This window comes from Sorex araneus, chromosome X (genome assembly GCF_027595985.1).
Source record: "Sorex araneus isolate mSorAra2 chromosome X, mSorAra2.pri, whole genome shotgun sequence".
In the NCBI taxonomy this organism is placed as follows: Eukaryota; Metazoa; Chordata; class Mammalia; order Eulipotyphla; family Soricidae; genus Sorex; species Sorex araneus.
This window is the reverse complement of record NC_073313.1, coordinates 132,938,386-132,964,154: the sequence shown is the minus strand read 5'-3', so window position 1 is coordinate 132,964,154 and position 25,769 is coordinate 132,938,386. Positions and strand designations below refer to the sequence as shown.

Here is a 25,769-nt window from a genome sequence, read left to right as displayed (position 1 = left end):
ACATCTCAACTTTTAATTTTTACCTATTAAATTTTTCTCCATAGTGAATTTTCTTTTTACATCTCTTTATGTTGGGGCTGGAGCGATAGCACAGCGGTTGGGCGTTCGCCTTTCACACGGCAGACCCGTGTTCAATTCCTCCGCCCCTCTCGGAGAGCCCGGCAAGCTACTGAGAGTATGGAGCCCACACGGCAGAGCCTGGCAAGCTACCCGTGCGTATTGGATATGCCAAAAACACTAACAATAAGTCTCTCAATGAGAGACGTTACTGGTGCCCGCTCAAACAAATAGATGAGCAATGGGATGACAGCCTCTTGACAGCCTCATATTTATTTTTCTATTATATGGTGCTATTTCACTTTCATTTATGCAATTAATTTGTTTATATGTTTATGTTTTATATAGTTTAAAAACTTCTTTAGATAAGAGGCTGTTTAATATCTGTAATGTACATCACAAAATACCATACTTTCTATACAATTAGTTTACTGATTACTGACAACGTGGAGGTTAAACATGGGTTATCATTACTTTCATTTCATTAGAGTAACAGTGAAAAGTAGTGGGTGGGGCTTTCTTTTGGATATTTTTTAGAGAACATTTGTAGAAAATGAAATGAATATTTTCTCAAAACTAGACTAATGATAACACCAGTAACTGCTAAGTTTTATCTCAAAAGGACTGCATCCTCAGATCCTAGCATTGACTCATTCAATGTAGCTGTCTGACTATAGCAAGGAGTTTTCTCAAGACCTCCTGAGCAGTGCTTAGAAGGACCACTCCAAAAATCTTAAAAATTGTGACCTAGTACTCAGTGATTAAATTATGAATATTACTTTGAATTTTTCAGGGAAGTATAATTCCATGTTTTCAGTGGAATCAGGGATAGAACTCAGAAGTGTCTGACCACAAGTTCATAGTTTTTCTGTTATAAGTATGCAAACTACTATATATCACCCAAAAAATATAAGAAACACAAAGACATGGCCCTCTTCAATAAAACCAATAAATATGATTAATGCAATTATTATATATGTAAGAAAAGTGCATCCAAATATGATTGTTTTAAATAAATCATCATAGTGGTTTATACACTAGTATTACTGAAAGTAAAATCCATTAAAAGTCTTACAGAAATAATTATATTCTATTTTGTTACAATAGTCAATTTAACAATAGGAAAAAAATGTAAAAGTAGGTTATTAATTACTAAAGCATAATTCTATTTTATATAATTTAAATATAGCCTGAAATATTATTTCCTTTTGTTCTCCATAAGAAAATCTTGATAGTCTAATTGCATAGATTAAAAATAAAATCTACATACCATAATGCAATTTGACAATAAACGGATGATTTACTTCAACCAGTATATCCCTCTCCATCTTTGTTCGAACCCTGTCTCGAACTAAAAATGAGAAGAGAACATTATTCATATATAATTCAGTAAAAATACCACTAATACATGAAAGAATATAATCTATATTATATTTATATAGTATATGTATTATATATTGTATGTAATATATATTTATATAAGCACCTAAATTTGAAGTATATATATATTCCTATGTAGTAATGAACATAGTGAAAAACAGCCAACAAATATTTTAAACCTTCTACAGAAGGTTTAAAATGACATAAAAATTATTTGACTAATACACATTCGCTATTTGTCTCCAAATATTTAAATGAGGTTATTTATTATTGAGCAAAAATACACTGAGCACAAATCTAGAAGTTGGGTTATATATGCATATACAGGTAGTTTTGCTTTCTCTGTATGAAATGTCAATTTGGCACAGAAAAATATATATACAATATGACAATGAAATTATACATTTAAAATAAGTTTGTTTTATTTTTACTTAAGTGTTATTTTATATCACAAAACTTTTTACAAAGGATTCCTATCACTAAATTTTGACATAAAGAATATTAAACTTAAAAATATTACTTAGTAGCTAGAAAATTTTAATAAATACTAATGTTAAAAGAAAATAAAATCCATTTAACTACATACAAACAATACACAAAACAATTCTTATAACAAAACTTGCAAATTTATATTTTAATAAACATTCTTATATATCTACCTTTTAAAGATGCCTTCTTTAACACCTTCATTGCATAGAGTTGCCCAGCATCAGGACCAGTTTTTTTTCTAACAAGAAAAACCTAACAGGGAAATTAAAAAGCAATAAAACTCACATGTCACATCATGCTTCCTATATACATATAGTAATACACACATATGTTCTTGCTATTTCTCAAACTTTATAATAATACTTTACTCTATAAATCACACTATAGTAATTCTCAATTATTCCTTTTCATTAAGTAAATCACACATAACAGAGAGAGTAAAGATTTATGGCATGTTGATGGACTTTAATAAATCTGATAAACAAGAGATAATAATATAAAGAAAAACAATTTATGCTAACAGCACCATTTTATTTATTTTTTAAATTTATTTATTTTTAATTGAATCACCGTGAGAACAGTTACAGGGCTTTCAGGATCAAATCTCGGTCATACAATGATCAAACACCCACCCGTTCACCAGTGCACACTTTCCACCACCAAGAACCCCAGCATAGCCCCCTCTCACTCCCCCCTGCCTGTGTGGCAGATGATTTTCACTTTACTCTCTCTTTACTTTGATTACATTCAATTTTCGACAGAAAACCCACAATCATTGTTTGGAGTTTTCCCCCCAACAATCAGACCCGTCAAAATGGCATCATTACAACATGTCTTCTATTGCTGATTAACAAGGAGCATATGATGTTGCATGGTCGCAAAAGCGGCCGCCCAGTTTTGGGATTCTGGTATTTTAGTAATTAAATCCAGAGGTATTTCTGCCTGCAGCCGCTGCGTTCCTAGATTGGTTTGTGTGCCTCTGGGATCATGGCTATTCAGGAGCAGAGGAGGTGTTCGTGGGCGGCCGCTCGGGGTCTCATTTGGGCAGGGAACAGGGCCAGTTCTGCTCCCCCCCATCGCGAGATTCCCCGTGCGTCCCATGACTGCAAGCTCCTACCTCTCTGTCCAGTTGGCTTTGTTTTTTTTTTATAATTTATTTATTTTTAATTAGAGAATCACCGTGAGGGTACAGTTACAGATTTATACACTTTTGTGCTTATACTTCCCTCATACAAAGTTCGGGAACCCATCCCTTCACCAGTGCCCATTCTCCACCACCCGTAAACCCAGCGTCCCTCCCACCCTCCCCAATGTCCAGTTGGCTTTGAAAGGTGGCGGTCGCCATGCTGCCACAAAGGGAAAAGGCCGAGGAACAAACCCTTCCCCTCCTGGGGCTGCACGGGGCGGTAGCTTAGTTCACAATCCAGGAGTCTATCTGCCAGCAGCCACTACATTCTGAGGCTGGTTCCTGTGCCTCTGGGATAATGGTCGTTTAGGGGTGGGAGAGTCATTCCTGAGTGGCTTTTTGTGTATCAGGAAAGGCCGCGTGGCCGCATAAATGGCCGCAGGGTTTGGAGAAAATGTCCCAGTCCCACATACCGGAGCCGAGTTAGTAGAAGCTCAGTGTCGCCAGGACTCCATCTGGAGAAGGCGGGGTGGCCGCACCTTCTCTGTCTGGCACCCCAGTGTTGTTGGCCCGGTCTGGGGTCTGGAGCATTCTTTGGCTTGCGGTGCCTGCTGGCCCGGATTCTTCACTGCTGGCTGCTGCAGCAAGATGGTACTGGGGGCGTGTTGATGGTGTGACTTCCGGGGGCGGGCTGGAGGCTGGGATGGAGCCTCCCAGTTCCAGTGTCCCCACGCGGTTTGGAGAAATAGTCCCAGTACCACATACTGGAGCCTCGTTAGTAGAAGCTCAGTGTCACCGGGAAGTGTCGCCGGGACTCTATCTGGAGAAGGCGGGGTGGCTGCACCTTCTCCGTCTGGCACCCCAGTGTTGTTGGCCTGGTCTGGCGTCCAGAACATTCTCCGGCTTGAGGTGCCCGCTGGCTCGGTAACAGCACCATTTTAGACTAAAGCTACTTCTACTACCTTAATAAGGAGCAAATGAATACTATGAACAATAAATTGAAACTGCCACATCTACTTTTACATTGTTACATTTTGGAAACAACTGTGAATTTTATTTTATAATATAATACCAGAGGCAAGTATTATCTGCCAGCGAAAAGAAAAAGTCTACTTGGAATTTTATGTCAACAAATTAGATGAAAATAAAACTTTTAAGTTACGAAGAAAGTTAAGGAATAATACCTATTTTTCAAACCAAGATCAAACCTTTCAAACCAGGCTAAGATTTATAAAAGCCTACTGTGAATGTAATATGGATGCACTGAAATTTTATAAAAATTATCATCAGAGGACTTTTTGATTATTTGGGGGCCACCTCCAGTGCACTGTTCTTACACCTGACTTTTTTTCCTGTTCTGGATTAAATTTTAATTAATTTTTAAATTTAAATTTAATTTTTGTAAAGTAGTTCACAATATTTGATTACATTTAATATTCTAACACCAATCTCATGTCTATGGCCATATCACCCCGAATGTGCTGGATCTCTTCTGATTTCCTGCCATTTCTTTTTCCTTTTTTTTGTTGCCTTTTACTTTATTTTTTTAAATGAATATATATTTTATATTCTTCATTCCACCATTAAATTATTATTAATCATAGTTTGTTTAATGAATCACCATGGGATACAGTTACAGACTTACAAACTTTCATGCTTATGTTTCAGTCATACAATGATCGAGGCCCCATCCCTCCACCAGTGCCCATTCACCACTACCAATAATCCCTGTATGTCTCCCACCACCCCAACCTCATCCCCCACCCCTGCCTCTGTGGCAGGCTCACTCCCTTTTACTCTCTCTCTCTCTCTCCTTTTTAGTGTTGTGGTTTGCAATACAGGTATTAAGAGGCCATCATGTTCGATGTGTAGTCTATCTTCAGCAGACATCTCCCATCCCGAGCGGGCTCTCCAAGAATCCTTTACTTGGTGGTCCCTTTTCTATCTGAGCTGCCTTGTCCCCCAGCATGTGAGGTTGGCTTCAAAGCCGTGGATCCATACTCCTGGTCCTTATCTCTACTATCCTTGGGTGTTAGTCTCCCATTCTGTGACTTTATATTCCACAAATGAGTGCAGTCTTTCTATGTCTGTCCCTCTCTGACTCATTTCACTTAGCATGATACTATCCATGTTGATCCACTTAGATGCAAATTTTATGACTTCATCTTTTCTAACAGCTGCATAGTATTCCATTATGTAGATGTAGCAAAGTTTCTTTAACCAGTCATCTGTTCTCAGGCACTTGGTTTTTTTCCAGATTCTGTCTATTGTAAACAGTGCTGCAATGAACATAAAAGTGCAGATGCCATTTCTACTATACTTTTTTTGCATCTCCAGAATATGTTCCCCAAAAGTACTATTGCTGGGTCAAATGGGAGCTTGATTTCTAATTTTTTAAGAAACGTCTATACTGCTTTCCAAAAGGGTTGAACCTGACCTCTGTCCATGGATTAGTCTTGGCTGTGCTGGGGGACCATATGCAGTGCCTGGGATTAAATCACAGTCAGCCATGCAAGGCAAGCATCTAATCCCTGTACTATCTGTTCAGTCCTCCTAACCCCCTACACTATCTCTCTGGCCCCAAAGAAATACTTTTTCATTTTAAAAATTAGTTTATCATACGAATTACTTCAACCTGCCACCTTAAACACAAACAAGTTCTATGCAAATGTAGCATGAACAAAAATACCAGGAAGTAATTAATTTGTTCATATAAAATTACAGATGGGAAAACTTGTGTGTAATTGTATTTTCTTATTCCCAGTGTATAGATCAAGTTCTTAATTTTTCTATGTGATCATGATATATCAGCTTTCTGGGTATAGTATTTCATGGAGTCTCTGCTTTCTTGTATGCCAGAGGAAAGCATTAGATTGAAAGTCAAGGACAATTTCAGCTTTAGTTTCCACTTATCTAGGGTAGTGCTTCTAACATATTTTGTTCTGATAAAACTGGTCTCCTCCTTCCAATATATCCAATATATTAGAGACCATATTTTTATATAATAAAAAAGAATTTTCAAAAAAACTTGTAAGCCATACAAAAATTCTTTACAAACTAATAATTGTGCACAAAAAAACTACTCTCAAACATTCTGAATTATTTCAAAATTCTTACTCTTGGTTTATGAACATGCATCACAGTGAACTAATACCACACAACTCATACCGCATCAGGAGTATACAAGAAAGATTTCTTGTCAACAAATGATTATTACATTTCAGTAACATAAACCATATTTGGAGGGGAATAGGTCTGATCATTAATCAAATTATTGATTTTTGCACATCACCACAAATACATCTGTACTGAATGATCCAATAAATTAAAATCACTACTCTCTATCTCTCCCTTGTCTAAGATACAGCCTAAACTGTAAGTGTCACTGGTGGTAGTATTGGTATCAATATATTTTATGCTTAAAACCCAACTATTAATAACTTTGTAAGTCAATGTTCTTTAATTAATGTTTAAATATACATCAATGAAGAATTTGCAATGTAGATCATGACAGAGAAGATTTCATTGACTTTTATTTCATAATTTTTAGTGAATAAAAATTTGGAAGTGATTATTTCCAAAAAGGCTTATTTTTTATTGGTAAAATTATGAAATTTTGAGTAGTGTGTGTGTTTTTTTATAAAATAGAAGTACTAGAATGTAAATTAATCTAAACAAACTTTTAACTCAGAATTCTTTTTTTTTTCTTTTTCGGTCATACCCGGTGATGCACAGGGATTACTCCTGGCTCATGCACTCAGAAATTACCCCTGGTGGTGCTCAGGAGACTATATGGGATGCTGGGACTCGAACCCGGGTCGGCCGTATGCAAGGCAAACGCCCTACCCACTGTGCTATTGCTCCCGCCCCCTTAACTCAGAATTCTTGATTATAGAAAAGCATCATTTAAACCAGATTAGACATAACTAACTCAATTATAATGAGATTCTAAATATCATATGAAACCTAATAATATGCTAAAGAAGCTATTACAAAATATGTATGTTTGCTAATTTGTTGTTTTGATGGGGAGTGAGGGACGCACACCCAGCAGTGGTCAGAATTTACTCCTGGCATTTCTGTTGTGGCATTCAGTGATCACCAGTGGCAGGCTCAGTGCACCATATACGGTTCCAGGGATCCAACCGAGTAGGTAGCATAGAAGAAATTCACCCTACCCCCTATACTATTGCACTGGAACTCATCTGTTGTTGTTGCTGTCGCTGTTGTGTGTGTTCCCTTATCCTACTTAGTTTCTCCCCAATTTTTATCAAATGATTTACGATACTGTTAATGAACTTCATACACACAATGTTCTAACACCATACCCATTACCAGAGTGCCAGCTATACTCTATTGATTATCTATGGATACCTCACATCTGATTGGTAAACTCAGTTCTGTAGGTCAATTTTCAGGTTCTTTAATAATCTGTTATTGCCTTATTAAATTTCTTTATAATAGCACGTATGAACATAATCATTCTCTTTTTGTCCCTCTTTTTCTTGACTGATTTTACATGGCACAATACCCCTAGTTCTATCCATGTAGCAGCAAACTGCATGATTTCGTCTATTTTCAGAGCTGAGTAGTATTCCACTACGCAATGTTTACCTATTTTTAACAAGTTTTCAGTTGCCAGGCAACATGTGGACTCTACATATTTATAAAGGAGACTTAAAAGAAATTTTAATCAGTTTTTAATCAGTATAGCAAATTAATTTCCACAACATATAAAAAAGCTTCAAGATAAGCAACCGGCATATTCCCAAAACAGATTATCTTAGGTTTCCACTCAGCTTCACCTTGTCAATCTTTTCCAGGAAAGCACTTCTTCATTATTTTGACCTCAGAACACCTTTGCAATCTTAAGCATATTGAAGACTCCAGCATGATATAATATTTAATGTTATATATAATGATATATGCTGCATTAGAAATTAAAGCAGAAATAAATTAACCTGTATTGACTCACTAAAAATATACTAGCTATGTGGCAAACATAAGTATTTCATAAAGATAGATTCCAAAAATTAGTGAGAAGAATGACAGATACACATATTGGTAAATAGCCGATACCTGACTTAACAGAGATAACTGTATTCTCATGGTTGATTAATTTATTGCAATAAAACTAATTTGCTTAAAGTGTAAGAAAATCAGATCTCACATGTACTTGGAAAACAAGGAATATTTTAATAACCTTTTCATACAATTTTCGTTTTCTTTTAATAAAAAATAAATGAGTTTCCTAAAGATTAGTTGCAATGGAAAAAGTTTTTTTCTTTGTCTACTTAAGTACAATTTTCGTCTTTTTTATTGAATCACCTTGAGCTAAACTTAGAGTTTTCATGTTTGAGTTTCAGTCATACAATGATCAAATACTGACCCTTCCACTAGTGCACATTTTTGACCAATGTCCCCAGTATCCCTCCCAACCCCGTTCCACCCCTCCACCTGCCTCTACGGAAGACAACTCCTGGTACCCAACCAGATCATGGAAGGAATCCTTGGACACTGCCGGCAAGCAGGAAGCAGAACCTGGACCCCACTTTGCACTAAGTGGGCAAGCCTAAGCTTTTGAGTCTGATTAATTGATATGGAAAAGGCCAAACCGACCTTTGGTGGGCAGCAAACCCCCACAGCACAAAGCAGCAGCTTCCCCTTCTCATGTATCTTAGACCTAGCTAACCTTTATATGTAAACACTCTCTCCTGTTTATCACAGACCCCAGGTGTGAGGAAGTCATAACATATGGAGCCTAGTGCTCAACCATGTTTACTTCCCTGGCAATTGTAACTGATTGTGTTTTCCTTCCTGGATATTATAACTGTTTGCCTTGTAAACAGGGCAAAACAAATGTATACTCTGATAGATGGTCATCCTGTACCTCCATTTCCTTGTTTTGATTCTTTCTACTCGGCTGAATTTCATTGGATGTGTTTACATTATGACAGCAAATAAAAGGAGGCTGAGAAGGCTGCTCTTGGTCATAAGATATGAGCGAGTCCTATGATCCTCTGTGGAAAATAATTTCTCTCCCATTCTTTGTCTTAGAGCCTCAGACTGCCTAACTGAACATTTGTACAAGATCCCACCCCTCCACCTGCCTCTATGGCACACAACAATTGAAAATTTTAAGTCACATGAATTGTTTATATCCTGCTACATAATAGCAATGATAAACCATTCACTTTGAAAGGAGTCTGATGTAGTAGCATTACATTATATATGCCTAATAATATATACCGACCATCTTAAATATGTTTATTGAATTATGAAAATATTGCAAATATGGAGGCAAGCAATATCATAAATGTATGTTGAATATCAAGAAAGTATCAAGTTGTAGATGGCACATAATAATTTTTTAATTATTATATTTTACTTCCAACATTTTATCATTCATAAAATATAGTCAATTGATTTCCATGAAATAATAGACTTACTATAAAAAATTTTTTGTTCTTTCTTTTCTGGCCACAACCTGTGCTCAGGGTTTACTCCTGGTTGTACACTCAGGGATCACTCACAGTGGTATTTCGGGACCATAAGAAGTGCCTGTGAGCAATTTTTGGTCAGCTGTTTGCAAGCAAACATCTTACCCACCATATTATCACTCTGTCTTGCATTCATTTTTTAAACTTTTTTATTGAATCACTGTGATACAGACCATTACAAAGCTGTTAATGATTGAATTTCAATGATACATTTTTGGAAGAAAATTAAAATCTACCAAATGCCCAAATTTAATTTTAATTTGTCAATTGTTCTTGCCTGGTAAAAATGGGTTTCCATAAAAAAAGTTCATTTCATAACTCAAAAATAACAAAAATGCTCTGCCTTTACAGAACCATCCTCTCTAAGTATGCAGATAAAATGTTTTGTGTATACTTCTCAATTCAGATTGAAATTTAATATATATTTATTCATTGTTAGTTTCTACACCAAGGATGTTCTTTTTGTTTTGTTTTTGGTCAAACATAGCCATGTTCTGGAGTTACTCCTGGCTCTGTCCTGATGGTAGTTGGAGTATCATACAGGATACCTGGCACTGAATCCCCATCAACTACTTGTAAATCAAGCAATTTACCCACTGTATTACTTATCAATCCCAATACATCAAGAACATTTATTTTTTAATTTAATTTTTGTCAACATCAAATTACAAAATTATTTAAGATTAGGTTTCAGGTACACAGGTTACACACCTATCCCTTCACTGGTGTCCACTTCATTCCACGATGCCTCTTCCATTTGCCTCCTAACCACAAGTCTGCTTCTATAAGGCGTGTTCTTTCTTTCTCTCTCTTTTCTCTTATCTCCTCTCTCTCTGTTGTAATGTGGTTTTCAGTACTGTTGCTGATAGAATAGTATCTCTTACATAACACTTCACCATTTTTCAGCAGCACCTCCTCCTCCAGGTTGAATGAGTCCCTCAATCACAGATGTTGTCCTTCCCATGTCCTATCTCCCTAACCCCCTCAGGTGGCACCTTTCCTGATGAACAGTTTACATATTCTTGTCTCCATTGCCTTTGATTATTCATTATTCCACCATTATGTTTATGTTCTGCATATAAAAGAAATCATTCTGTGTCAGTCTCTCTCCTTCTGACTAACTTCACTCAGCATGATACTATCTAGGCCCCTCCATATAGGAACAAATTGCATGATTTTATCTGATATTTCAAGTAATATTTCATTATGTATGTGTACCTTAGTTTATCCAGTCATTTACTCGTGGAGACTTGGACTGTTTCCAGATTTTAGCTATTGTGAATTGTCCTGCAAGGAACATAGGTGTTCAAATGTCTTTTCTCCATTTTATTTTTGGGTCTTACATCAAGGATATTCTTAAGTAAAATTTTAACTGCATGTATTTCTACAAAATGAATAGTTAATCATCGTATTCCTCAATGATTCTATAATTAAACTGTATGTTTATACAGTACAACTTTGTGTCAATTCGTCAAATATTACAAAAATAGTATTTGTGTTTTTATGAAACATCCTGGATCCTGACGTACCTAAAATGCCTTGTGGAAGTCCAGGGTTGGACAGGCCACAATTTTAGACTTATCACTCTAGATTATAGTCCTTAAAAGAATGAAAAGGGCTGGAGCAATAGCACAGCAGGGAGAGCATTTGCCTTGCATGCGGCCAACCAGGGTTTGATTCCTAGCATCCCATATGGTCCCCCAAGCACCGCAGTAATTTCTGAGTAAAGAGCCCAGAGTAACCCCTGAGCATCACCGGTTGTGACCCCCCCAAAAAAAGGAATGAAAAGACTGAAGCATAGAGGCAAAAAGAGACAGAAGAAGCAAAAGAATAGACCAGAAATGCACTTGCACAAATAATACATTTAATTAATTAACTCTTCAAGATCCTTTTAGTATCCCAATATGAAATCAATGGAGCAATAAGAGAACTGGAAGTAATGGGTGAATAAGCATTAGGGATTCAGTTACACTGGTTATATGAATGAGTGGTATACAGATACATGAAAAACACAGACTCAACCAAACTGAAATTATGAGTTTTAAGCCACAAACACTGAAACGTTGTAAGGTGTCTGACAATTTGACAGGTTGGGATGGGGTGGAGGTTGAGGTTGGGAGGGAATATGAAAACACTGGTGGAGGAAAGTGGACAAGGTAGTGAGATTTGTATTAAAATATTATATGACTAAAATTCAACTACCAATAACTCTATAAATCACAGTTCTTTAATTTAAAAATATTAAGAATTTGAGATAACACCCCCCCACACAAAAGAAACCATTATTAATACTATAGAGAAATAATAGTTTTGTCACCTGCCCAATTCTTTTCAGGTCTTACAATTTAGCACATGAAAATATCATCTGACCCATGCACTGACATAGCTCAATGGTATAATGCCTGCCTTGCTTTTGCGTGGACAAGACACCACCTCACATCTTCAAGTGTGATCACCAGCACTGTCATTGTGATTTCTCAGAGTCACAACAGTCACAACATCTTGTGATGTTGATCACAAAAAAATCAAGTGTGCAACTCCTACCAGCACTGAAACCAAGTATGCAGCCCCCAGATACACAACAATGACAACAAAAATAGGGAAAGGGTAAAAAGCAAAAGAAAACGTCATCTCACTCTGCTTTCTTCCCATGATCAACTATAGAAGCTACATGGCATCAAAGTAATGTATATCTAAAACCATATCTATTCTGCTTAGAGAGGTTTCTCTTCAGTCAGGCAAATCCAATCCTGAGAAACTGTTCAGAAGAAAAATAAGTGAGCAATTACTCCAACATACTTTTCTTTCATATTTCTATCATTTTGTACCTGGGTATATGATATATATAGCACATGTTTATAAACATGTATGTACATATTATGTAGATAATTATACAATTTATTAATATTTATAAGTTACTCTATATTATGCATGCATATATGGTACATAAATATAAAAGTAAATTAAATAGTATTCAAATTTTTGGCATATTGGTCTCAATAAAGTAAATTTGTTATTAATGAATGTCAGTATAGTTATTATCAAATGAAATTTTTCGATGAATAACTAAATTAATAAATACGAGTACCCACCATATAAAGATGTACAAATAGTCAGATAACATGATCACATTTATGTGTTAATATTAATAAAGCTAAAATAATGGATAATGGTAATTAAAACATAATATAATTAATAATTCAAGCATTAATATAACATATGAGCTTGTGGATAGAGGTTTTCTTATATTTCCCTTTTCACCTAACAAAAAGATAATCTCAATTTGATATTGAAGTGTGGCACCAAATAAACTCTCATTACATTTAAATATTTCCCATTCCTTAGGTTCCATAAGCCACCTCCTGCCCGTGCCAGATAATCTCCTCATCCGCAACCTCCAAAACTCACAGCTGCTTCTGCCAGAAGGGAGAATAAATTGAGGCTCCCATAACCATCCCCCCGGACTCCGCACCAGAGGCTATTTTCACTCGGGGCGCCCCTGAGGGGGGTGGGTAAGAGCCTTCCCCGCCCCAAGGGACCAAACCCCAGCAGCCAACCTCCACTACCCAACTGCCATCATGGCCCAGGCGGCTTTCCACATGCTCAGGCCAAGCCTCAAACATGAGTGAATATACTGCTGGACCGCGTGGCCACAAAGCCACATTCAACACATCATAAGACACTCCCTACTCATTTTCCATAAAATCATAGAGGGAAATATATATGTATATATATATATATATATATATATATATATATATATGCCTCTCAGAGAGCCCAGCAAGCTACCGAGAGTATCCTGCCGGCACGGCAGAGCGTATTCAATATGCCAAAAACAGTAACAATAACAGGTCTCATTTTACCCTTACCCTGAAAGAGCCTCCAATCATTGAGAAAGACAAGTAAGAAGAGGCTGCTAAAATCTCAGGGCTGGGATGAATGAAGACGTTACTGGCACCTGCTCGAGTAAATCAATGAACAACAGGATGATAGTAATACAGTGACAGGGTCCCATCATTGTATCATTTATCCCAAACTTCTTCTTGCTACATAATGCCTAAGCATCTTATCTATTTATCTATCACACAAGACTCTGTCATAAACACACATTCTCACAGACACACATAAAGGCACATTCTGTTTCCCAAACAAACATACACTTGTACGCTGGTCTCCTGGGACAGCCAGGCAAATGGTTTAAGTATAGGGGACAGTGTATAGAAAGGGAACAGAACAAGAACAAATGAGTAGAAAATATTTTAAAGTGTGGTGACAACCATAAAAATGTAGCTCTGAGGCTACTATGCCCTCATATCACTGTGATATGGATATGCAAACATATAATCTTTTTTTTGTTTCTCACTCGCTTTCCCACTCTGGCTCTGGCAATGGCTCTGGCTCTCTTATCTCTGTATATCTTTCCTCCCTCCCTCTCTCTCTTTCTCTCTCTCTCTCATACATACACACACACACAAACACACACACACACACCACAAGTCTCTGAAAATAAACAGTCACACTTTTAAAAAAAATTTGCAGGGCACCTGAATGAAAGAATAAAACCAGAACAAAAAGGAAAAGGAGAAAAAAATAACTATGTTGAGATAGATATCATAATGTTGACACAGATGCAAAAGAAGAAGAAATCAGCTTCAACTCCAACTCCAATTATAATGCATGGCAAATCCCTATAACATGTGGACTATAACATCAGATAGGCTCCAACTTTGATGATTTGTTTATGTGCAATTCAACAAATTATGACAAGCAGAGCAAGAGCCCTAGGTAGACCCCAAAGTGCAAAACCAACTGCACAGGAGCAAAGTAAGCCATTGTCAAGGTCAACATAAAGGTGGAGGTGAAGGCAGGCATGTGGAATTTGTAGCAAATTGAGGAACACTGAGCTTGGAGCAGGTGTCTGGGACCAGAGACTCAGTGTTGAGGGTATGGTTAACAAATTATTTGGGGCTTGGGGCTTAATGTTTACTTGGTAACTTGTGGTTTTCTTTCAGGTTTAGTACATGGGGTTGCAAGGGTTGGGATATATATTGGAGCTCTAATTATGGCTGCTGTTTGCTGAGCCTAGGGCTGAGGCTAAGATAAGGGTTACTTGTATCTGGTCGGATTGGTGGTAGTGCTAAAGTTAATGTGAGGATTGGAGTTAGGATTAGATGAAGACTAGTATTAGGGCTACCACTAGCATCGGAATTGTGGCTAGGTTAAGGTTAAATTTGGGACTTAGGTTAAAGTTAGGATTAGCATCCAGATTGAGGCTGGTATGATCTAGGGCCATGACACTGATAGGGCTAGACCTAGAGTAAGGCTATCGTAGAATTTGGTTTAAGTTTTAAGTCTAAGCACTTTATAAACAATTCTAGCATTGACAGACGAGAGTTAATTTTTCTCAAATTTCCTTTTCCCCCTGAAATGTAACACTTTCAAAGTTGCATATTTCAGGTAATCCAAGTAACCAAGTTCATAAATTTACACTATTTTCCATACATACTGATTAAACAGATTACATATGAATACTTGCATTCAGACATGAACTGAAACATTAATTTTGAGTTCTGAGATAAATAAAACAATTAATATGACATCATCAAGACAGAACAAGTAATGATCACACCAGCATGTGAGCAAGAAAACTACCTTTGATTTTGTCAGATGAAAGATACTGTGCTATATGTTGGCAAATACTCAATGAGTCCTGAGTATTTGAAAATTTTGATTATTATATTTAGAATGAAGATTTGTTACAAAGTGAAACAAGTTAAATGAATAAAATTAGAGAGTCACATTCATGTGTAACTTTCTAACAGGTTAAGAAAAAAGAATCAAGTTTATGTCTTTACTTCTTTGATAAAGATTTCGGTGAAAAAAATATGGAAAAATTACCTTTCCAAAAGATCCCTGTCCCAGAACCTTGAGCAACTCAAACTGTGCAGGATCTGCTTTTTCATATCCTTCCTTAACATGATGTGTGATAGGGATTTCTTTAACAACTGTTTCATCCTGTAAGAAAACCCAGACAATACTCAAATTTATAGTGAGAAGTTATACCAGGAGTTACATGATACCCACTGTAATCAAACAGTTTTAAAAGCACCCAACATTCCCATTTCCCTGTTTGCCAGAACAAAGTCACAGTACTACCACCCACCATAATTTCTATTAGATACCTGTGTGCAAAATCTATACTTCACTCTCATTTCCAACTAATAGAAGAATAAATGTAAAAACTAAGGGTATTAAGACTCACTGGAATTTGACTCTCAGGTGAATGCAGAGAAAATTAAAGAGATAAATACTGCATATTGTAAGGTATGGCAAAAAATACCTCAATGATCTCCTGCCATTGATCTTTGAGATAACTGTAATAATAAATGTGACTTTTCTAGAGGAGAAATCCTTATGGAACTTCATGGTGCTTTGAATTTTAAGTATTACTTCCCAGAACTTCAAGGATGCTAATTACTGGTTTTTTTTTAAAAAAATAAAACTGGTGCCTTGTTCATCTACTGACATAGCTATTGACATATAGATTGCACCTCTTATATTATGGTGGTGCTTATTTATAGGACTTGATAAATTAAATGTCTACTGAAGTTGATTTATTGGGGGAAGATATTCAACATAATATTGAACTATTTTGTTCAAATAATCCACAGGGGCCATAGTGAAGGAATTACAGCCTATATAACACATGGACTTGACAAGTGTTCGATCCTCAGCTGAGTACCATGGCCCTAACAATAAACTGCTGGCCCTGGGTGGCAGAGTATTACAAGGACTAGCCCCTAAGCCAGCTGAACACTGTTTTGGAGACACACCAGTCAAATAAAATATAGAACTGGTTTACTTATACTCCCTTTAAGTAGTCAATTATACATAGTTATTTCAGTATCTTAAATGACATCACTAAAAAATAATTATTTTTGATAAACATATGCAAAGCCTAAACAAATGTTCCCAGGCTATAACTAACCTTGTATATAAATTATCTGCCAAATTTCTAACTTCCTGGATCAGGCAGAAAGAAAATCACACACAGAGTGTCTATACCCCTTAACATATGACCCTTTTCAGCTATGAAGAATGTGTTGAAATGGACTACAATTCTAGCCCCAAGAAATGTACAACAAGGATTGAATAACAACTTTAGATATAAAAAAAAATAGCAAGAACCTCTGGGGTAGGAAGATAGTGCAGGTTTTAGGCCATGAGCTGTGCCATGGTAAAATCCTCACACCGTATTACCCCCACTCCCCTCAGCATACAGCTGGAGGCCCTAGAGCAGTGAGTCTGTTCCTAGTGGCCCCTAGGCACTAATGGTGACAGTGGTGATCCCCAGCAATGCAGGACCTGAGCAGCACCACATCCTCTGTCTCCTAGCATTGAACCATCACCCCAGTTGGTCAAGAATCAGTAGGAAAGGCTCTTGTGTTTCCTGAAAATGGCTTGGATGCAACACTCGCCCGCCCTCCTCCCCCAAAAAAAGAGTTTGTTAACCAACTCAGTATAAAGGGAAAAAGAGACCCACAAAGTTTCGGCTGTCACAACTGGTTAAGCACAATATCTTGATGTATTGGCAGCTTTTCATTATACAATATGAATTCTAGTCTGTATGGTCAGAATAATTTCAATTAATTCACACTTTAATTAACTGCTTAATCTGTGATGTTGCAGGCTGAAGAACAACAAACTCGCAAGGAAACTAGTATTCACGGTAGCTAATTTAACTTTCAAATAACACAGCACTCATATTCATTTGTTCAAAAGATATTTCAGCAGAAAACTGTTAGTTTTAATTACTAATAGCCACAAACCAGTTATAAAAAGAAAATAATTATGTGTAACAATGTGTCATGGATACATACTCATTGTATATTAAAATAGTATTTCACCTGATACTTTTTGGAGTTTTTTCTTTTTTAAAATTTAGTTACTATGAGATTATAAAATTATTTATGATTGGGTTTACAGCATACAATGTTTTGAGAGTGAGCAATGAATCCTGGAATACAGCAGCTTGCCAGAGATTTCTCGGGACCCCGTGCCGAGCCAATTTCACTGGGGCACCTCAGACAAAGCAAGTGTCCTCTCTCTGCCCACTCCAGATGAACCCCCAGTGGCCACAAAATTCCAGAAGAAAACCCCAGGTGTGCGGGACCAGGGACTGAAGACTACAGGCCACATGACAGTGGTGGGGATTGGCCATCCCATCCCGTCTTCCTGCCCATTCAGGGTCCAGACTGTCACTCCCACGAACTACTTCCCCAGGCACCATTTAATCGAGTCAAGGACCTTGATCCAGAGACTCACAAATGAATATCAAAATGAATTAGGTCCCTACAGATACGCCTCTGGATTCCAATCATTTACAATTTTAGAATTCCAGGAACGGCCACATGAACTCTCATGATATTCATAATAAGCAATAGAAAATAAATTATCTAACATCTGCCTGTGGCAGGCAGACTTGAATGGTGGTGGGAAAATTCGAAGTAATGGTTGTGGAAAGGTGTAATGGTGGTGGGATTGGTACTTAAATATTAGATGTAATAACTTAATGCAAACAACTTATGAAAATAAAATTTAAAAATTAAAAAAGTAAATAAAGCATACAATGTTTCAACACCTTTCAATACCTATCCCTTCACCATCTTCCCTCCAAACAATGCTCTCACCATTATTTGCCTCATACTCTCCAGTCTACTTCTACAAGACACGTTTATATATATATATACACATATACACACATATATACATATATATACATATATACTTATATATAGTATACACATATACAATACTGTGGTTTACAGTACCACTGCTGATAGGATTTCATATATAACATTTTACCACCTTTCAGCACCATATCCTCCTCACGGACAAATGAGCATAGGTGTCCAATATAGGTGTTGCCCCCCCCAGGCGCCCCACATTCCCACAACCCTCTTAAGTGGCATGGTTCCTTCTATGCCAGTTCTCATTTTGTTTCTGAATACCAGTTCTCATTTTCTTTCCATTGTCCTTTGGTAGTCATCCCACTATTATATTTATGTATATCCCATATATGAGAGAGATCATTCTGTGTCAGTTTCTCTCCCCCTGTGTAACTTGAATCAGTATGATACTCTCCAGGCCACTCCATGAAGCAGTAAATTGACTTTATCTTTTTGATGGTCACTGTAGAAATGCACCATAGTTTCTTTATCCATGCATCTATTCTTGGACACTTGGATTGTCTCCAGATTTTGGCTATTGTGGATAATGTTGCAAGAACATAGGGGTGTAACTGTCTTTGTTTTTCATTTTGTTTTTCAGCCTTTGGAATATATTCTGTGAAGTAGAGTTGCTGGACCAAATGGATGCTCAAATGATAGTCTATTTTTAGGAATATTCATACTGTTTTCCATAAAGGCTGCACCAGTCACCACCAAAGCGAATTAGAATCCCTTTTGCCCACATCTACAGCAGCACTGGTTGTTCTTGTTCTTTTAGATGTGTGTCAGTCTCTGTGGTGTGAAATAGTATCTTATTGTTGTTTTGATTTGCGCCTCCCTGATGATTAGTGATGCGAAGCATTTTTTCACATGCCTTTTAGTCATTTATATTTCTTCTTTGAGGGAGTTTCTGTTCATCTCTTCCCCCAATTTACTGATGTATTTTTATTTAAAGTTCTAGGAGTGACTCACTTATTTTTGATATTGACCCCTTATCAGATCAGTGGTGATGTTAGCTTTTAAGTTATAAGAGTTTCTCCACTTTTTAAGTGAAAAATATATATATCTTAGCTGAGCTTTCACCACATATTATAAATGAGGTATGTTAGAATACAAGAAAAACAAACTAATTGGAAGTTTGTCCTACAAAAAAGATTATTAGTCGAAGACTCAACAAGCCATATATTTTCCTCATATCTCTGATACAAACACGTTAAAACAGTTTTGATCAAACTATAAACTACCTAAGTTTTGTCACATGAGCAGAAAGTAAATATGGGTCACTTCAGGCCTGTTATTAAATACTAGCCACAATACACTATTTGGGAGGGACTCCCAAACAATGTTCAGAAAGCCCAAGGAGTACTAGCAATATGCAGCAAACTAGGCCAGAAGGCTCAATATTTGAACCCATCAATAAAGCAATGCTCAGACCAGAAGTGCCTGGGTCTCCAGTGTCTTTCTTTCTGGTTAAGTACTTTGTGTTCTGACATATTTGATCATCATTATAAAATAGTTCAAATTGACATCAACTCTAAAATGTTCAGAGCTAGAAAACATGTTTAGTTTAGTTTCACGAAATCTAGCAAGTCTTTAAAATGAAAATGAATCCTCAATGGCTTTTCTGTTAAATAAAATCCATATGAGCTCATACATGCAATGTTTTGGGGATTGAAGGAACATATCTCAGTGTTGTAAAGAAGATATAGAAGAAATTAACAACATTATTTTAATAAGGAAAAAAGGAAGTCTTTCCTTTAATGTCAATTAGGCAGAAGATACTGTCTTTCATCAGTACTACAGTACTGGAAGTTTAGATAAGAAAGAGAAGTTTAGATAAAAGAGGTTTAGGTAAGAAAGAGAAATGAGGGGCCGGAGCGATAGCACAGTGGGTAGGGGCATTTGCCTTGCACGCGGCCGACCCGGGTTCGATCCCCAGCATTCCATATGGTCCCCCCAAGCACTGCCAGGAGCAATTCCTGAGTGCAAAGCAAGGAGTAACCCCTGAGCATCACTGGGTGTGACCCAAAAACGCAAAAAAAAAAAGAAAAGAAAAAAAAAGAAAGAGAAATGAAAAAAATTCTAATTGGTGAAGGAGTCAAGTAATCTCTACTTACTGAAGACATGATATTGTACAAAAAGGACCCTAAACCCCATTAAACATTTCTAGAAACAAATTTATAAAGTAGCAGGTTATAATATCAATGCACAGAAATCTGTTATGTTCTAATTTGCAAGTAAAACTGAAGAAGGGTAGAAAAAAATGAAAATTATTCAATTTATACCATCAACACTGACTAAAACCCAACTATGAATTTCTTTGTAAGTCACAATGATTTAATAAAATAAAAATTTTTTAAAAACTTCCATTAAGGAATGTGTTCAAAACACTTCTCAAATACCTAGGAATCAAATTAACAAAGTAGGTAAAAAATAAACTGAATGAAAATTATAAATCATTTCTGAAAAAATAAAAGAAATAGCAGCATATTCCTTATTCATGGGTCATTTAAAAATGACTAACCCAAAGTAATTTACAGATGCAATTCAATCCTATCACAATTCCTATAACATTGTTCAAGAACTTAGAAAACTACTGTGATTCGTGTGGAAGAGTAAAAGTTCCATAACATCCAAAACAATCCAGAAGAAAATAAAAATAGGAGTCATTACATTCCCAGACTTTACCAAGGTTTTTGCTAGTTTATTTACTTAGTTGGGGGAGAGAACACTTCTGGATCTGTGTTCAGGAATTAGCCCCAGTGGTGCTCAGAGGCCAATATGTGATGCCAGGGATTTATCCCAGGTTGACCATATGCAAGGCAAGAACCTTATTTATCTCTCTAGCCCAACATAGCTTTTTATACTAGTAACCAAAACTATGTGGCATGGGAACAAAGACAGTTATTCATTTAATGGAATATAATTGAGAGCCTACATAAAAATATCAGAATTATAGGCAAATGCAAGTGGTGCAATGAGAAAATCTTCATTAAATATTGTTGAGAAAAAATGGATAGCAAATTGAAATAACTAAATGTTAAAGAGATAATATAGAGAATAGAGTGCTTACTATTCATGAGGCTGACCTGGGTTCAACCCCAATACCCCGAAGCATCCCATAAATTCAACAGGAGTGATCCCTGAGCACAGAGACAGAAGTAAGTCCTGAGTACAACCAGGTATGGTCCTCAAACAAACAACAAAAAGTAGTAAAATAAAATTAGGCCATAATTCAGACAACGTTTAATTCAAAATGGACTAAAGACCTTGATATCAGATATCTAACTTGCCAAGATCTTGACCTAAGAATAGTCAGCAAAGATAATAGTCCCCATAGAAGAAAAAACAAATAAATGGGAGAAAATTAATGAGATATTTCTGTGATATTAAAGAAATGCAACCTAAAATATAGATGCATTGTTGATAAGGTGAAAATAATTTCATTGTGAATTAATTGACCTAATGGAGAAAAACCCTAAGGATGAGAAATGTCCCTAGATAAAACAGTTTTTAGGTCTCAGAATGTAAAGAATTTTCAAATGTGCACCCAGATAAGACTATATTAGCAAAATAAAATAGAATAGATGACAAATATCTGTCATTTTACCAGGCAACCATATAAAAGGATTGTGTAGGGTCTTTCATCTATAGGAGAAGCATGGACTAAAATAGAAAACTATTAGGACTTAACTCTATAATTTTTTTGCTTTTTTATTTTTTTAATTTAAATGTGATTTTTTTAAACCTTTTATTGAATCACTGTGAGAGACTCATACAAAGCTGTTCATGATTGGATTTCAGTCATACAGTATTCCAATTCCCATTCCTCCATTAGTACCTGCTCTTCATGCCATTGAAAGTGTTTACTAACTGACCCTAATAGCTCTGTCAACAATGGCCCACCTGTTGGAAGACTGGTCAGAGTAGGGTAGTGATATCCTATTGAATAAATGGCCAGCATGTGAGCTCAAGGATAACTGTGCAGGTGATCCTAAAGCTTAGACAGTCCATGTATGTTTGTTTTCCTCCTTATATGTTTATTTCTGTCATTCTCTCCACTGACCTTCACTGAAAGGAAGTCAAAGGTGCCAATATTATTGGCATTAGACATTCATATAATAGCAGAAACAAAGTACCAATACTGAACTAGGAAAAACACTCAAAACTCAACAGCAAAATAAAATAAACAACCCCATCAAAAAAGGTAAGCCGAAGAGATACTTTCTCAATAATGACATAAAGATAGCCAAAAGCATTTGAAAAAATGCTCATCATAACTGATTATCAGGGAAGTGCAAATAAAAATGACAATTAGCACATAGCAGCAAATATGATTCACATCAGAAGGTCTGGAAACAATTAGTGCTGGTTGACATGTGGTAAAAAATGAACTTCTCATTCTCTGGATAGTGGGACTCTACTTTGGCTCAACCTCTTTGGGAAATGGTTTGGAAACTTTTCCAAAAAATTAAGAAGAGGGGCTGGATCGACAATACAGCGGGTAGGGCGTTTGCCTTGCACACAGCCGACCCAGGTTCGATTCCCAGCGTCCCATATGGTCCCCCTGAGCACCAACAGGAGTAATTCCTGAGTGCAAAGTAAGGAGTAACCCCTGTGCATCACCAGGTGTGACCCAAAAAGCAAAAAAAAAAATTAAGAAGAGAGGTTGTAACTTGTTGGGGCTGGACTGAGCTATCTGGATGAGCCTATGTAGACTGTACTGTACAATGGGCAGAAACACAGGGACCCATGAAGATGGGCGTGATTTCTCCTGTGTCCTGACTGGTTTAGATGAAACTGAAAATTTTTCCCATTCAAACTGCCTTCAGTAAATAATTTCAGTATATTGAGAGCTCAGGTTTAACGAATTTGCCTTCACTGGCCTGTGATAAGAGAATTACCATCGCATCTCTAACCCACCTCTATCCTATCTACTCTCACACATGCACAAAATCATTGTGTTTTCAAAACTCCTTAAGACATCACTGTAATAGCCAACACAACTTTCTGTATGACATCAATCTGGATATAAAGTTTGACACACAAATCTCACTTTTCATCACTCTGTCTAGCCATCTCCTGTCAGACTGAACAAGAGTGAGCCCAAACATACAGTCTTCAAAACTCAGGTCAATGTTGTAGCAAACAAAGGAACTCCTGATTCAAATGCTACCGGTGTCAAATGCTGATGTGTGTAAATAATTAATGGTGTTTTCGCTGGTGAGTCCAGTTTGATCTTTCATTGATGGGCTACCCCTGGGATCTGGGGCTCCCCGAGAAGCAGAGACATTTCGGATTTTTTTATTACAAGGTCATCACTAATTTATAGATTGCAATGGAGTCAACTTCGGAGTCTCATCTATCGCTATTAGGCAGTGCCAGTGTTAAGCGATGGCTTGTTCCCAGATAGGGGAATGGGAAAAGGGAGAAGGGAAATATGCCAGCGAAGACCTAGCTTTCAGAAGCAGCACAAATGGCTCAAGGTACAGTGTTTCCTACTGGCTGAGCTGACAAAGGAGAGTTTGCTAATTATCTCCAAAAGATACAGCACATACTATGTTGCCAGCACAATCATATTCCACAATCATCACTAATCTTTATCTGTCTTTTACAGTTCTTTATCTGGTTTTCCTCTGATCTGTCTTCTCCAGGAAACTTCTTACAGAGCACCACACTCAATTCAAACTTGCAGAAATTATTATTGCTCCAGGGGAATAAGGGGGAAATTTCATAACAAGGCAATTTTAGCACATCAGGAAACGAGTTTGAAAATAAGAGGAAAATACTGGAGCTTAATTACAGCGTTGATAACAAATGTGCCGTGTCTTTTGGACAATGGCATCAAGTGCCAAGTTCCTCTCCTTTTCATTTTCTAAGTGTCCTGTATCATCAGCACATGTTCATACCTGACAGAAAGAAGTGAAAAGCGCAAACACTAAAAGGGTCATTTATTACATACCTTTAAAGAGAGCAACAATTACTTCGGGATATCTATTACATTCCAGGGTTTTACACAGTTTTCTGGATGGCAGTAATAGTTCTCTGCGAATGTACTCAAGAATTCCATTTCCACCATCACCAAGTATGAATTCGCACCCTCTGACCGCTCAGCCGGCTCCACAATTTCTATACAGAACCCGTTCTCATAGAGCAAAGGATGGATTTGATATCCTACCTTTCTTTTCATGCTTGAAGAACCTCGGAATCCTTGACAAAGCAGCAATGGCAAGTCTGGCTCCGACTATGGGCAGCTGTTCGGGGGTGGGGGGTAGGGGCATCACTTCCCAGATACCGCAGTCACTGTGTTTGTCCTTACTAAGAAACCCCATCTCTAACAACTCAAAAAACTTTCTGCGGTCCTTGTTAGAAGCAGAGGTCATGGATTAGAGAGAGGTCTTGCCCTGATCAGTTCAGACACCTTGCCTGCTCACCGTCCCAAAAGATGGAGAGTGAGTGCCTTCAGTTTTTAGTGCATATGGATCAGTAAAGACTTGTACATTTTTGGACCACACAGAATCCTGTATAAGTTTGGATCTAACCCCTGCCTTTGTACCAACTCCAAAAAAAGTCAATGAAGTTTAAAGGCATTTGGCAGTAGAACTAACCTATTTAGACGCTGTGTTTTATCCCACCACACAAAAGGCAATGTTTTATAAATATTTGAACATAGTTAGTGGAACACCCCTGGTTATCATTTAATGTTCCATTTTGCTCTTAGACAAAGAGCCATATCAGAGTAGCATTCTCCCCAAAAAGCCTGCAATGTTCTGCTTAAATAGTTCTGCATAAAAAGAAATTAAATTCCACAAATTTATTGTTCTGTGATATTATGTGAAGCGATTGATACCTGTATTATAGATGAATCAGATCATAACAAAAATTCCCCATATTCTTAGCTTCAGTTCAAATACTCTTCAGTTGGGAACCTCGTAGCAGACTGTTGGGCAGTGGATGGGTGGACAGCTATTTCCCACTGGATCTGGTCATCCACATCACCTGGTCACATCATGCTTATTTCCCTCTGAATTTTATGCTTTTAAGGTGTTTTTTGTTTGTGTTGGGGTGGGGGTCATTCAGTGGTACCCAGTAGCTACTTCCGCTCTGAGCTCAGGGTTTGCTCCTGTAGGTGCTCAAGAGACTGTTTTGGTGCTCAAGGGACTGTTGTGGTGCTGGGGACTGCACTGGAGTCAGCTGCATGCAAGACTGTAACTGTACATCACAGTGATTATCTAATAAAAATTTAATAAAAAAGAAATGAAAGCTGAGAGAAAGTGGACACTGATGAATGGACTAGTTTTGAAACATTGCACATCTTACACTCAATCATGAATAACTGAAACTTTGCAATTCATGGTGAATGCATTAAAAAATCCTTTTTAAAAAGGAAATAATAGCTGAGAAATCTCTAAACATAAAAAACAGCAGTGTAAGTCCTGGAAGCTAAAAAAAAAACTATACATATGAAAGAGGTACAACAAAAAATAT

At 37.0% G+C, this 25,769-nt stretch overlaps 1 protein-coding gene across 4 annotated transcripts in view; it reads right to left on the bottom strand.

Annotated features, from left to right (window-relative positions):
• Positions 1-25,769, bottom strand: part of RPS6KA6 (ribosomal protein S6 kinase A6) — a 242,384-nt gene that overhangs the window by 138,726 nt on the left and 77,889 nt on the right. For 3 of the 4 annotated variants that reach the window (XM_055122992.1, XM_055122993.1, XM_055122994.1), the window contains exons 3-5: positions 15,451-15,567; positions 2,097-2,178; positions 1,328-1,408 (exon numbers count right to left, since the gene is read on the bottom strand). In XM_055122992.1, the coding sequence (XP_054978967.1) occupies positions 1,328-1,408; positions 2,097-2,178; positions 15,451-15,567 (280 nt within the window). The remainder of the gene's footprint in view (positions 1-1,327; positions 1,409-2,096; positions 2,179-15,450; positions 15,568-25,769) is intronic. The other variant, XM_055122995.1, reaches the window with a different exon arrangement.